General features: G+C 49.3%; 5 protein-coding genes across 5 annotated transcripts; 3 read left to right on the plus strand and 2 right to left on the minus strand.

The window, feature by feature from the left end:
- Positions 1 to 1,215: 1,215 nt before the first annotated feature.
- On the plus strand, positions 1,216 to 7,078 carry M437DRAFT_59842 (uncharacterized protein; the record flags this gene model as incomplete). Its single annotated transcript, XM_041023648.1, has 2 exons — positions 1,216 to 1,758; positions 1,808 to 7,078. 2 exons carry the CDS (start codon positions 1,216 to 1,218, stop codon positions 7,076 to 7,078), a joined length of 5,814 nt encoding a protein of 1,937 aa, XP_040875294.1.
- A 231-nt stretch (positions 7,079 to 7,309) lies between these two features.
- Positions 7,310 to 8,063, minus strand: M437DRAFT_79136 (putative splicing factor 3a subunit 2; the record flags this gene model as incomplete). Its single annotated transcript, XM_041027114.1, has 2 exons — positions 7,310 to 7,999; positions 8,052 to 8,063. The coding sequence occupies 2 exons, from the start codon at positions 8,061 to 8,063 to the stop codon at positions 7,310 to 7,312; spliced, it is 702 nt and encodes a 233-aa protein (XP_040875295.1).
- An 847-nt stretch (positions 8,064 to 8,910) lies between these two features.
- Positions 8,911 to 9,438, plus strand: M437DRAFT_34805 (DUF1768-domain-containing protein; the record flags this gene model as incomplete). Its single annotated transcript, XM_041019288.1, has 1 exon — positions 8,911 to 9,438. A coding segment is annotated over one exon (528 nt), but the record flags the coding sequence as incomplete, so codon positions are not given.
- An 856-nt stretch (positions 9,439 to 10,294) lies between these two features.
- Positions 10,295 to 11,303, minus strand: M437DRAFT_70106 (uncharacterized protein; the record flags this gene model as incomplete). Its single annotated transcript, XM_041025401.1, has 2 exons — positions 10,295 to 11,175; positions 11,231 to 11,303. 2 exons carry the CDS (start codon positions 11,301 to 11,303, stop codon positions 10,295 to 10,297), a joined length of 954 nt encoding a protein of 317 aa, XP_040875297.1.
- Positions 11,304 to 12,141: 838 nt separating this feature from the next.
- M437DRAFT_59637 (uncharacterized protein) lies at positions 12,142 to 12,384 on the plus strand (the record flags this gene model as incomplete). The annotated part of the gene is made up of 1 exon (XM_041023609.1): positions 12,142 to 12,384. A coding segment is annotated over one exon (243 nt), but the record flags the coding sequence as incomplete, so codon positions are not given.
- Between the last annotated feature and the right edge of the window lie 522 nt (positions 12,385 to 12,906).

Consider the following 12,906-nt stretch of genomic DNA (forward strand, 5'->3'; position numbering starts at 1 on the left):
AGAGCACCAGTATAATCTGTGAGGCACTGAAGAGTTTAATTCCAGTATTCAATTGCTGCGTTTAACAGGAAGACGGATACCAATGGTGATTTCGTGCCTGAGCCAGGGTCGTACCGTCGGCATAAACTCTTGGCCAAGAATTCTCGAAGTCGAAGCTACCAGGTAGCTCAATGGTCTACCCATGTAGCACACTCGCTGCCGCACCATCCGGCGATACGATACTTTTATTGTAGAGATATGGCGCGGAGCTACTTAATATCCGACTCCGCCTCGCGCCTCGGCGAGTTGGACGGGGCAACCGAAGGTGTTGCTGCATAATCATGCATCCAGCTTGCTGCAAAGTGCGGATGTGAGTTACCAATTTTGCAGCGATACGCAAAGTGTTGCAATTTTCGTTGCGAAGCACGTCGTTCAATGGGGTTTCAAACGACAGGCCCAGAGATACGACACATTCACATGCCTCTGTTCGGTACACGGCAGACCCTTGATAGGGGCCTTCGTAAGCTGATTGACACGCATAGCAAGAGGTAGAGTAGGAGAAACGCAAGTTTCAGCGTGTCGCTGAGATGTTATCAATCTCAAACGTGATAAACAAGTGGGAATAGAGGCAACGGAAGGCTCGACTTGTCGCAGCTACAAAGATACATGCAATAATAGACGATTAGTTGCTCTGACATGCGCGAGGAAGTCACGAGTCGCGAGATAGGGACAAGAATGACCGAATAAAACAAAGGCTAAGCATCCGAAAAAGGCGCTAGTGGACGGGAGGAGGCGGGGCAGTCATTACCTATCACTGGACCTCGTTGTTCAGAACATTGCCTTTCCCAAGTCGCAACTGCCTTCAAAACAATTTCAACTGTGCGCCTTGCCAATTCACCGCCTTGCCAATTGCTACGTCTGACCGCTCACGCAATTGTCGGTCGAGCCATCTTGAGCCAAGGACCCCTCTCCGACGCCAACGTCACGACCGAACTAGCTCCACCCACCGCTCGTCCTCGCCCTTGTCGCAGCCGCGAAAAAACGAACCACTTTGCAAACACCCGATAGCGACTCTCAGCTGGCGAGAGACCTGCCAACAAGCGACGGAGCCTCCATCTTGATCCTGGTCACGATGGTCATGGTCGAATCGCACATCTAGTGAAGCCTCAACTGGGCTGCCCTGGCGGGCAGGTGCTCTGCAACGATTCACATCGCTACAAATATACAACCATCACAATGGCCGACTCGCCAAACCCGACAATGCTGGCTCCGCCAGCTGTTGTCGCTTTGAAAGAGGAGGCTGTCGGAACAAAGGACACTGCGTACAGAGGAACCATGGAAAGGACGGTTAGCATGGACATCAGAGAAGAGCGCGAAGATCTCAAAAGAGCTGCAGAACAGTCGCTCAACGCAATCATGGATCTCAACCTGGACGGAACTATTCGCTGGGCCAGTCCCTCTTGGAAGGATCTCAGTGGAACCGACCCAGAGTCGATAGTCGGAAAGACCATGTCTGATATCATTGTCGACCACAAGAACATTTTCACAGATGCCATTGCTCTTATGAAGAATGACGACACGAAGAGCCGCATCATTCGCTTTGCAATTGCATACCAACTACCTGTCGGTGCTAGTCCTGAGGTCACCATCGAGAGCCCACATGCTGAATCAGTGGCTTTCAATACTCATCAGGAGGTTCAAGACAGTCACCAACATCTTGTCAATCTCGAGGCTCAAGGTATCATGGTGTACGAAAGGGCTACTGGGGAGGAGAGTCATGTACGAGCATCTGCAGCTACAAATATGAGCATTACTGACGCATTTTCAGACAATGTGGATGATTAAGCCCGCAGTCCATCGCGAGATAACCATCGACCTCCCAGACGTCCTTGCAGAGTCCTTAGGAATTGGTGCTCATGTGTTAGCGCAATACTTGACCCATTTGGCCGAGATCGGCAGTGACGACCCAGCTGATCATCCGCCCCCACCTCCAGTGCTATGCCGTATTTGCGAGCGCCAGATCACGCCGTGGTGGTTCGAAAAGCATACCGAATTATGCATGCAGGAACATAAGGCCGAGATGGATGTTCAGATCGCTCAAGAAAACTTGACTGAACATCGTGCTGCCATCGTCAAGGTTCTAGATGCTTTGGAAGCTCAAACTCGCCATTCTCGCCCTGGACCTTCTGATTCGGGCTCTTCATTGCCTACTCCACTGTGTGATTACAAAGGACATCCAATTGGCCCCGCTTCTCAGCCTTCATCAGGTCCATCATCTGGTCGTGCATCACCTGCGGGTCCTCAACTAAAACCACGAAGTTCTTCTCGATCCGGATTGAACCATCAAAGAGCCCGCTCTTTTGCTGTCAGACGTCCTCTGGCTCGTGTCGTTGAGCTTATTCTCGACCTTTGTGACACTGCTCTGGAAATCAGCCCGCCAGCTGTAAAAGACAGCTCTCAGGATGGCGAGATAAGAACTCAGTCTCCACAGTCCGAAGGTAGAATATCACAAGTATTGCAATGGCAACCCCCAAACACGAGTACCGTCGACAACGAAATTGGTCTCGCGCTTCTTGCTGAGGACACTTCAGGCTTCTGCAAAGCCAAAGTTGAAGCCATCTTCCGCCACCGACGTATTTTGGAGTATTCTGAGCGCCTCCGCATCGAATTTCATATCCTTGTACAGGAGTGTATTGATGAGGCTGTGGCCAAGGCTGCACGAATAGCCAACGGCGAACTTAGCGACTCTAGCGAATCATCCTCTTCTATTGACGTAGACAATGAGGAGGATGATGAGAACGAAGATCAAGACAAGTTCAGTCAGATCGGAGATGCCATGTCTGACATTGATGGACCGCCTCCACGCCTGCCTGAAGGTATGCAGGAGGACTTCTCTATCAATCCATATGGATCACCTCTCGCGCCATCAGCCATGACTATGGCGCTGCGTAATATTCCAGAAGCATCGACGTATCGAAGAGCCTCGTCAACAGGTGATTCTTCGCGTTCAAACAGTCCCCACGGTGCTCGAACACCACGATCATACGGAAGTGCTCTCAGTACTCTGATCCACCAAAAGAGAGCAGCGATGTTAGCACCTGAGAGCGATGCCGGTGCAGAGAGTGATAGCAGCGTTCGTTCCTCCTTGGCTTCGATGCCTGTGCGGACCGACTCCCCAGCTCCTGAACTGAGCCTGAGCCGGGTCACCAGTACCCGTGAGCACAAACGAAGGAGTCTTGTGCTTCCCAGTCTGGCGAACAACAGCAGACAGCAATCTCCCACTCGAAGCATCGCACCTTCCTCGCCTCTGCGAGTAGCTAAACCACGAGTTCCAAGCGGTGGAGAAGCCCCAATTCCTTCGCCGCTCACGTCTCCCATACTCTCTCATGATCACCATTTCCATTCTCCTATTCTGCGGGCTCAGACACTGCATCACCACCACCACCGACGTCAATCTTCTGCGACACAATATTCTGAGTCATATCGTCCACCATCTTCACCAAGGCTGAGTGCTGTTAGTAGCAACCCGCAGCCGCGCGCGGTACAAACTTCTATCAAAGACTTTGAGATCATCAAGCCTATCAGCAAAGGTGCCTTCGGTAGCGTTTATCTTGCGAAAAAGAAAGTCACTGGAGATTATTACGCCATCAAAGTGCTCAAGAAGGCTGACATGGTTGCCAAAAACCAAGTCACCAATGTCAAGGCTGAAAGAGCGATCATGATGTGGCAAGGCGAGAGTGACTTTGTCGCGAAACTCTACTGGACCTTTGCCAGCAAAGACTATCTGTATCTCGTCATGGAATACTTGAACGGAGGTGACTGCGCTTCATTGGTGAAGACTCTGGGTGGTTTGCCAGAAGACTGGGCAAAGAAATATTTGGCTGAAGTTGTTCTGGGAGTACAGCATTTACATGACAGGCAGATTGTCCATCGCGATTTGAAGCCAGACAATCTTCTCATCGATCAGAAAGGTCATCTCAAGCTCACAGATTTTGGTCTTTCACGAATGGGACTTATCGGGCGTCAGAAGAGAATGCAAAACAACAAGGTTGGCGATGCACCAGACTTGCTCAAAATGGGCAAACGAGCACCGTCTGTCGAATCATCACGTTCTACCTCCTTCGACTTCATTGGTAGTCAGTCACCAGCTCCTACTCCAGGATTGACACCCGCTCTGGCCGGAGAGCTTGGCCAGCCATCCTACTTCAGTCTGACCAAAGGAGACTCTCGTGAACCATCGCGGCGAACATCTGGTCAGCGTAGCGACAGTGGCGAAAGCGATGCTTTGGCAAACATGTTCCGTCGCTTCTCGATCGCAGATGAGTCTTCCAGTTACCAAAGACGAACGCCTATTGAGGAAGAGACGGCTAGTGAAGGTGAATCGCCAGAGCCATACGCTCTGCAACCTGTTCTGAGTCACATGAGTGGCCTGGGCACGCCTCCTGGTCAGTCTGGCATGCTGCCGCCGCCCATGGCTCTGTTTGATCCCGACGACAGTTCGCGGAGATTTGTTGGTACACCAGACTACCTCGCTCCAGAAACAATCAATGGAAGTGGCCAAGACGAGATGAGTGATTGGTGGTCACTAGGTTGCATCCTCTTTGAGTGCTTGTATGGCTACCCACCTTTCCACGCAGACACTCCAGAGCAGGTATTCCAGAACATCCTCGATCGTAAAATTGACTGGCCTGAGGATGAGGAATGCGCGGTAACGGAAGAAGCCAAGGATCTCATGAACAGACTCATGTGCTCGGACCCCAAGAAGAGACTCGGCTCCAACATTGATGAGAAGTTTGCAAACGGTGGAGATGAGATCAAGGCCCATCCATGGTTTGCTGAGGTCGAGTGGGACACACTTCGAGAAGAGGAAGCATCTTTCATCCCTGCACCGGCAAATCCTGAGGATACAGAATATTTTGACTCCAGAGGTGCTACATTGCAAAACTTCAGAGCGGAGTTTGAGGACCAAGTATCATCGCCAGCCAACACGCCTGGTGCTGACTATCCAGAACGACCGCATGACGCCTTGTCCAGGGTTAGAAACCAGGTCAATTCGATCAAACGAGGATTGATGCCGTTGCATATACCTCCACACGTTAGAGACGGTCGCAGCCGAAGACTGAGCGAGCCCGTTGCAGCGGATGACTTTGGAAACTTCCAGTTCAAAAACCTCCCTGTTCTGGAGAAGGCAAACAAGGATGTCATTCAGAAGCTCCGTGCTGAAGCAATGCAAGCTCAGAGCAAGGTTGCTCAAGGTCTCATGTCTCCATCGCCAGTAGTCGTTTCGCCTTCTCCATCTGTCGAGTCAAGTCCAGTCGGACCCGCGCCTTTGAAACGTACACTATCATCGAACAAGGGCAACAACAGACCCGCTTCACCCTCACTTCTGAGCAAGTCAAATTCGTCTCCAAGCAGAAGCTCTCAGCCATCATCTCCTTTGTTGGTGTCCTTCAGTGCAGGAGGTCATCACGAACGTAGAAAAACATCGACCTCTTCATCTTTGGCTCAGCAAATCAACAGCTTGCATGGCAATAGCAATTTGCTGGATGCTCCAAACCTACCGGCTGGATTCAAATCTCTCTCTGCAGCTTCGTCACCAATCAAGATTCCCAAGAGTTTGCATGGACAACAAAGCTACATGCCAGAGAAGTCTTCACTACCGAATGGGAGAAGAGGTAGTGTGTCATCACCACGACAACGATCACACACAATCGGCTCTCAAGACGATGACATGCCACCAGGACCAATCTCTCAATACAAGCGAAGAAGCATGGCATTTGACGCCTCACCCTCATCTTCGGATAATGAAGACCAACGAGCAAAGGCTTTATTGCGAGTTCAACGCCGCAGGCAGAGCACCCGCAGACTCTCTCAAATTACATTAGCCGATGGACCTGCATTCCGTCCCCTGGACGTTTTGATTTGTGAGGACCATCCTGTATCACGTCTTGTCATGGAGAGACTACTTGAGAAGCTCCGCTGTCGCACGATATCTGTACAAGATGGTTCCGAAGCAATGCGTTATGCTATGAGTGAAGTCAAGTTCGACATCATCATGATGGAGTTCAAGTTGCCTCAGATCAATGGAGCAGACGTTGCACGCATGATTCGAGACACCAAAAATGCGAACTCGCACACTCCAATCGTAGCTGTTACCGGCTATCTCAAAGATTTACAAGCACCGCATTACTTTGATGCGTTGATCGAGAAACCTCCGGACACAGCCAAATTGACCGAGGTCATGAGCCGACTCTGCCAATGGAAGCCACCTCCACCAGGATGGACACCGGCACAGTTACCTATGATGCCATCCTCCAGTCTGCGTCGAGAATCGCCTCTGACAGAGGAGAGTCCAACAACGAGTTCGATATCTGGGTTTGGAATGCTCACCAATAGTTTCCGTGGGTCGAGCAGAGAAGATTCGATAGGATCGAGTTCGATACCCGAGACAGGCAGCCCGTATGACTCGATCCCTGTCATCATCAGTAGACACACAAATGATTGGCAAGAGTCTGAACTCGAGCGCCAATTTGGCGGACTGGGTATAAGTCCAGAGGAAGTGGTACATGCAAGGACGAAACCTCCGCCAGAGTCTAAGATGCCAGCGCTGGCGGAACAGATCTCTGCACCAGGAAAATTGGAGAGCCATCGTGAAGTATCACCTCGCAAGAAACGATCATCAGAATCGATAGAAGCTCGGAAGAAGTCTCTTGAAAAGGGCAGACATGAATGTGCAGAATCTGGAGACGATGAAGATGAAGAGCTAGGCAATGCTCAGATTCGAGCACGATCACCCAAGTCTAAGACACGAGGGGCATCGAAGCTAGGAACAGAGATGTTGCGCACAAACAGTCAGGGCAGTGTCGTGTCAAATGAGGAAGTTTTGGCAACGCAGAACCTCAAAGCTACGGCGTCACTTACAGGCAACGAGGAAGCGGCGATTGAAGAGGAGGGAGCTACGTTGACGCCGCCAGAGTTGTTCTTGCCGCAAGGTGTCAATGCCGTTGACACTGACAGGACGCCGCGACCACATTACACAAGTGACCCCGATCCTGACCCGACACCTCGAGCCTCTACATCGCCGACACGGAAGAATTGATTGCCAAGAAGTTTAAGAAGGTGGACAACACGATGTCATTATTGCTTAGGGCGTGTTTCTTTTATTTTTTTCATTTCTTGTTCCTTTTTTCTGCTTTCTCATGATACATGTCTTCAGCTCAGCCAGTCGTAATACCCCTCTTACGCATGATCTCTTCCTCCTGATTCCATTTTTGACGCCAAACTCCGTCGCTATGTGAACAAATCAATGTGTAACCGTAATACCAAAGACTCAGCGTCTGGGGGCCAGACCAGGCACGCCGCTGTATCTCTCCTCTCTCTCGGTCTTGAAGGTGACTTGAACCCAAAACTCCTTGTTGTCTTCGTCAAACCAAGTCCAGTACTTGCCCTCGGAGCGATCGATCTCGCGAGCCTGAAGCTTGAAGGCACATGTCTCGTAGGGCTCAGCAGCGACCAGCAAGTACTGGAACTGCTTGTCAGGCTCCTCAACTTTTTGCTCAAAAGCAGACATGAATCTGACTCTAGGTTGGACATCCTGCGAGATCTCAGGATACTGCAACTGGAACAACAGACCCAACTGCCTCGTCAACGGATCCCTAGTCTTTGTAATCTTGTAACCCGGTCTTCCAATCTTGACAACATTTCTCTTGACCTGAACCTGCGACAAGCCCGACAGATTCTGATCTCTGTCTTTGCCCAATTGTGCTTCTCTGGCAGCACGTCTAGCCAAATTGGTCTGATGCTTGCGTCCCTGAGTGTGTGCGAGATAGGAACCGTCGTTTTGGTGGACTGTCAAACAGAGGCGACATTCGAAACTGCCGACGTGGTTCTTGAAGATGTAGGGGTCTTTGTCTAGGTCGATTGTTTCCAGGGCGAGTTTGCGGAGGCGTTCGCGACGGTCGGCGTTTGTTGCGCTGGCGGAGGCTACACCACCACCGCCGAATTTGGAGCCTGCTCGGTTCTTGGAGGGAGTTAGTGGAGGACTAGAGATGTGGAGGAGGATAGCGACGTACTTGGTAATCCATGATTTGATGTAGGTTGGCTGTGAAGATGCGCGCGTAGCGCTAAGTCTGTCGCTTTTCAAGAACGAGACGGACCAGGTAAACGGATGAGGTCCAGCGATGGATCTGGCGTATAGTCCAGTGATGCGCGCTACGAAAAGGTTGATGTATGTTCTAATGGAGCGCGAAAATGATGAATGAATCTCGAGCTACATCGACGAGACCGACGCACGGGCCACAATACCATTGCACGGAGTTGAGGCTTCTCTGATAACCCAAACCTGTACCGACCATGACAACATTTATAAACTCTCATACATCCATGTCTACGTTATAAGTATGAAGCGCGTGTGATAACTTTTGTCTATCTTGTACCCTCAGCTTCGTATGATGGTGTGAGCGAGGCAGATTGTGCTGTGAGCCAACATCCAACCTCTCTTGTAGCGACGCATAGTAAGCACTGTAAGAATCAGATCGACACCTGTCTTGCTACGACAAGTGAATATATGTGAGCTGTTTGAAGTGGTGTCTTCCTTCGGTGATCACGCTATTCTACAAAGTGGTATGTATACAAATGGCTTTCAGCCACTCCTTCCTTTCATCCGTAGACTGCAACTCAGCTCAAGACGTTCCTTCTCAATCACTGTTCTCCACAGAACAGTTGAATGGTTGTTTACCATCACTCGCTCTTTCCCTCATTGAACTATAAGACATACGCTCCGATCCCACACTATCCTACCATCTTTCACATACGTTCAACCTTCACAACTATATAAACCTCCACTCTTCTCAATCAATACCTTACCTTTTTATCCTCGAGTCTCGACATACCCAACCACACTTCAATCCATCAGACACCATTTCAACCATGCCTCTCAAACAAAAGCAAATCGCCAGAGATTCTTCAGAGCCAATCTACTTCTACAGAACCAAAGAAAAACCCCACGGCATCTTCTCCCAATTCTACGAATGCACCTTCACAGACCCAAAATACCCTGACATCGAGTTCAAGTGCGCCGAACAGTACATGATGTACAACAAAGCCCAAACCTTCAACAGTCCTGACATCGCCGCTCAAATCCTCGCCACAACAGCTTCAAAAGCCCAAAAGGCCCTAGGCCGCAAAATCAAGGGCTTCAGCGATGCGATCTGGGACGCTGTCAAGTTTGGGATTGTGGAAAGGGGCAACTTGCTCAAGTTTGAACAGGATGAAGACTTCAAGAAGGTGTTGCTGGAGACTGGGGATAGATTGCTTGTTGAAGCTGCTCCTCAGGACAAGATCTGGGGTATTGGTCATACTGCGGCAGCTGCAAAGAAAGTCTCTCGTGAGATATGGGGTCAGAATCTTCTCGGAAAAGTCTTGATGAACGTCAGAGAGAAGATCAGAGCAAAGGAGGCTGGAGAAGATGAAGACGAGGAAGCTGAGGAGTCTGTCGAGGGGGTCACAGATGATGAGATTGACGAGCAGCCCGGAAGTGTTCAAGCTATCCCTGACTCCTCGACTATGAATAAAAAACGCAAGCACGACTGCATCATCAACGACGAAATCGACGAAACACTCAAGCCTACAAAGACCACTTCCAAGAAAGCTCGCATCAACACGAGCGGAGACGTGAACAAGGGACTGCACCAGATTCTCAAAAGAACCAAGGGGGAGCACGACGGGGACGAACAAACCACTGAAGATGACCTGCTTGACATGTTTACCAAGAAGGCAGCCGAGGACTCACTGATCAACGGCAGCAGATGATGATGATCTTCGACTTGACCGAAATAGCATCTCTTTTGCTTTCTTCATGATGACAATATCCACGACAACCTTCAAGCTACGACTTATGTTCTTTAGTTGACTTCTCAGACCCCATCTTGCCTCTCTCCATACCAGGCTACTCAGAAAACGATTTGGAGCATGCTGCATCGATCTTTCAATGCTTCTTTGACTTTTGAAGAACCAAAGAGTGCTTCAGGATGGCGTCATATCAGCACATTCGTTTAGTTTTGTATTGGCAAATTTAAGTCCTTTTACATCAAGTGTTTAGTGTTCCTGAATTTCTCATTCGTGATAAGAAACAATTGTAATAGCATTGTGGGCGAAAGCTATGCACAAGCAAACAATGAGCTTAGCGCGATAACAGCACATCCTCCGACCATGCTTCGAATCATCTTGACGGACAATGGCGGACGAATGCCTTTGCAGCTCCTTGAGGCGGCTTCGATTTGATTTGATGCCAGCTGTTTATACAGTCTGGTTTCGATCAGCCACAGAGACAGACATTTCCATAGCAGGAATCAAGGGACAACCGTCTATCCCGGACACTCGTTGCCTTCAGACATTCATCGAGTGTCCTTCTGATGTAATATGTTTTATCGACGACGCCTTCTTGAGTCTTAAGCCATCTCTCCAGCTTAGAGCTGAAGGCCTGTGAACTCTTCGATGTGTGGATTGCTGCTTTTGCGGCCCATTTATGGATCTTGTCCAGTAATCTTTTCAGATCTTGCTCGACAACATATCTCGGACATGGGCATTCGAACTCTGGGTCGTTGCACTTCAGCCGCCAACGCAACTTCATGAGCTCGCCGTTGTATCTGGACACAAGCCTCTTGGTGCGGTAGTCCTCGAACAATATTGTGCCCATTTGTACGAGAACGGAATAATCGAAGAATTTTCTCGACAGCTCGTAAATATTGATGGTCAATTTTACAGAGCTCAGTTTGCGTTCGTGCAGGACATTTTCCTGCAGCTCTTGTAGGTAGAGGATACCTTGATTGTTTCTGATTGTCGAGCTCATGTGAACCTCCACATGGAAAGAAGAGATTGAATAGAAGTAGGAGATTAGCCTTGAGCGAAGGGATGAGCAGACCATTAACAAGGGGTGTTGAGAGATGGCCATATTGTCAATTGAGGCGCCTTCAGGTACAACCTGAATTGTGTAGCGGCGCCGTTTGCGACGTTCTCTACAAGTGACGTGATCAAAGAACATCCACAGGAGTTCGAGAGGGAGGTCGAGAAGCGAGACAGTCTTTGGCTGTGGTTGGGTGGCTTTGATCTTCTCGGCAGCACGTTTCGTAGCCCATCTCCGTATCGTGTGATTATTAAACCGAGGACTGGGTGCGTAGTACAGTGGTGTCCAACAGGCTGAGGACAAAGTCAGAAAGATGCACCGATGTGAAGTTAGGCAACGGAGGCTTACTTAAAGCAGATCGAACCTTGAATCTATGCTTGGCCTTGCTGTGATGTTTGATCTTGGTTTTCTCTTTGGCCATAGCGAACGATGCAGCTGTAGACGGCAGAGTCGTGATTAGAGCGAGGGCAGTGTGTGTGCAGGATGATGGTGAGGCGGTCTGTTGGTAGCATCAAGCGCGCTGGCGATGTTGACGATGATGTGAACGGATGAGAAAGTTTGAGTGATGATGAAAGAAGATGAGTGCGGGCTTGCAAGCGAGAGTGATAGAAGTTCACAGGGCTAGCACAGTTGCATGGCAGGAGCTGCCAAATCGAGCGAGGAAAGTGCAAATTTCAGATTGAGTCTGTAGCTTCTGTTACCTCTTCACCTCGGCGTAGAGAAATGGACGAAGTATTGGATGAGCACAACCTTGAGGTTTGAATCGATGTTGGTGTGGGATCATTTGCTCCTTCTTCATAAGATCGAATCGCTTTTGAACAATTCAGTATAAGAACTTGTCTCACGATCATCCTGTCCAAGTATCGCGAGTGCTTATACCCGAGAACTTTGGTATTTGGTCAACACTTCAGCTCTGCAAAGAAGGAGGTGGCTTTGTGTTGTGAGACTGTTTCTGTGAACAGCCATTTCAAAAACCATCAAAGCTAGCAATCTTGTTGATTGGCAGTCTATCCTCCATTGTGTTTAGCCAAACCTAGAAGTATACAGTGAAGTGAACCACAGCTGCCTTTGTTTCGTCGACTTCACTCTCACTCAAAGTGCAACACAAATCACTGACACCATACGGATCATGACTAAAGAATCGACAGTCTTATAAATTTCCTCACACGACATCATTTTTACGACAACAACTTCACTATTCTTTGAATTCATACACAGTATGCATATCAATATCATCAAACACTGCATCAACAACAAACATGTCACACGCTCCGAGCACTGCCACCCTATGCTCACCCACCAAGCTTCCTTTACATCTTCCCAACGAGGTCCTTCAACGCATCGCACAGCTTACCAGCGACGAAGATCTTCCCGCTCTGCGCGCTACACCCAGAGTCTTTCGCGACGAGACCGAAGATCAATTTGCCCATGCCTTCTTCACCAACGTCTACTATCCTGCAACATTTGAAGGTCTTGAACGCCTCACCAAGATTGCCCAACATCCTCTTTTTTCGCAGAAAATTCACAATTATATTGGAACCACCAAGAAACCGCTGGTCAAGTACATCGAATATCAAATGAACGAAGATCTGAACCGCACAGCGAGTGCCATGCGGATAAGAAAGAAGAATTTGGGCGTGTTATCGGTCGATGACCGATCACAGCGTATTCAAAGTTCAATGGCAGTGCGCTACGCTGATTGCCTTGCATGGAAGATGCCTCAAAATTTCACTGTGGATGTGCAGTGCCCTACTGGTTCGCTGTCAGATGAAGGATCTATTTTTCAGTGTCTCAGTTACATGGAAAGGGGATTGAAACACTGCCCTTTCATCGTTCGCTTCCTGCATTCAGAGACAAGAAACTATCCTGTAGCTCAGGCTACCATTGGTATCAAACACATAGTGATCGCACACTCGCTTACACTGGATCGCACGACTATTTTGTTCCGATTCGGGCATTGGTTGGTGAGAATGCACTGGTTGAGATCGACGTTTCTCAATGGAAGATCCCAGGATCTGGCAGCC

Source organism: Aureobasidium melanogenum (assembly GCF_000721775.1).
Source record: "Aureobasidium melanogenum CBS 110374 unplaced genomic scaffold scaffold_34, whole genome shotgun sequence".
NCBI lineage: Eukaryota > Fungi > Ascomycota > Dothideomycetes > Dothideales > Saccotheciaceae > Aureobasidium > Aureobasidium melanogenum.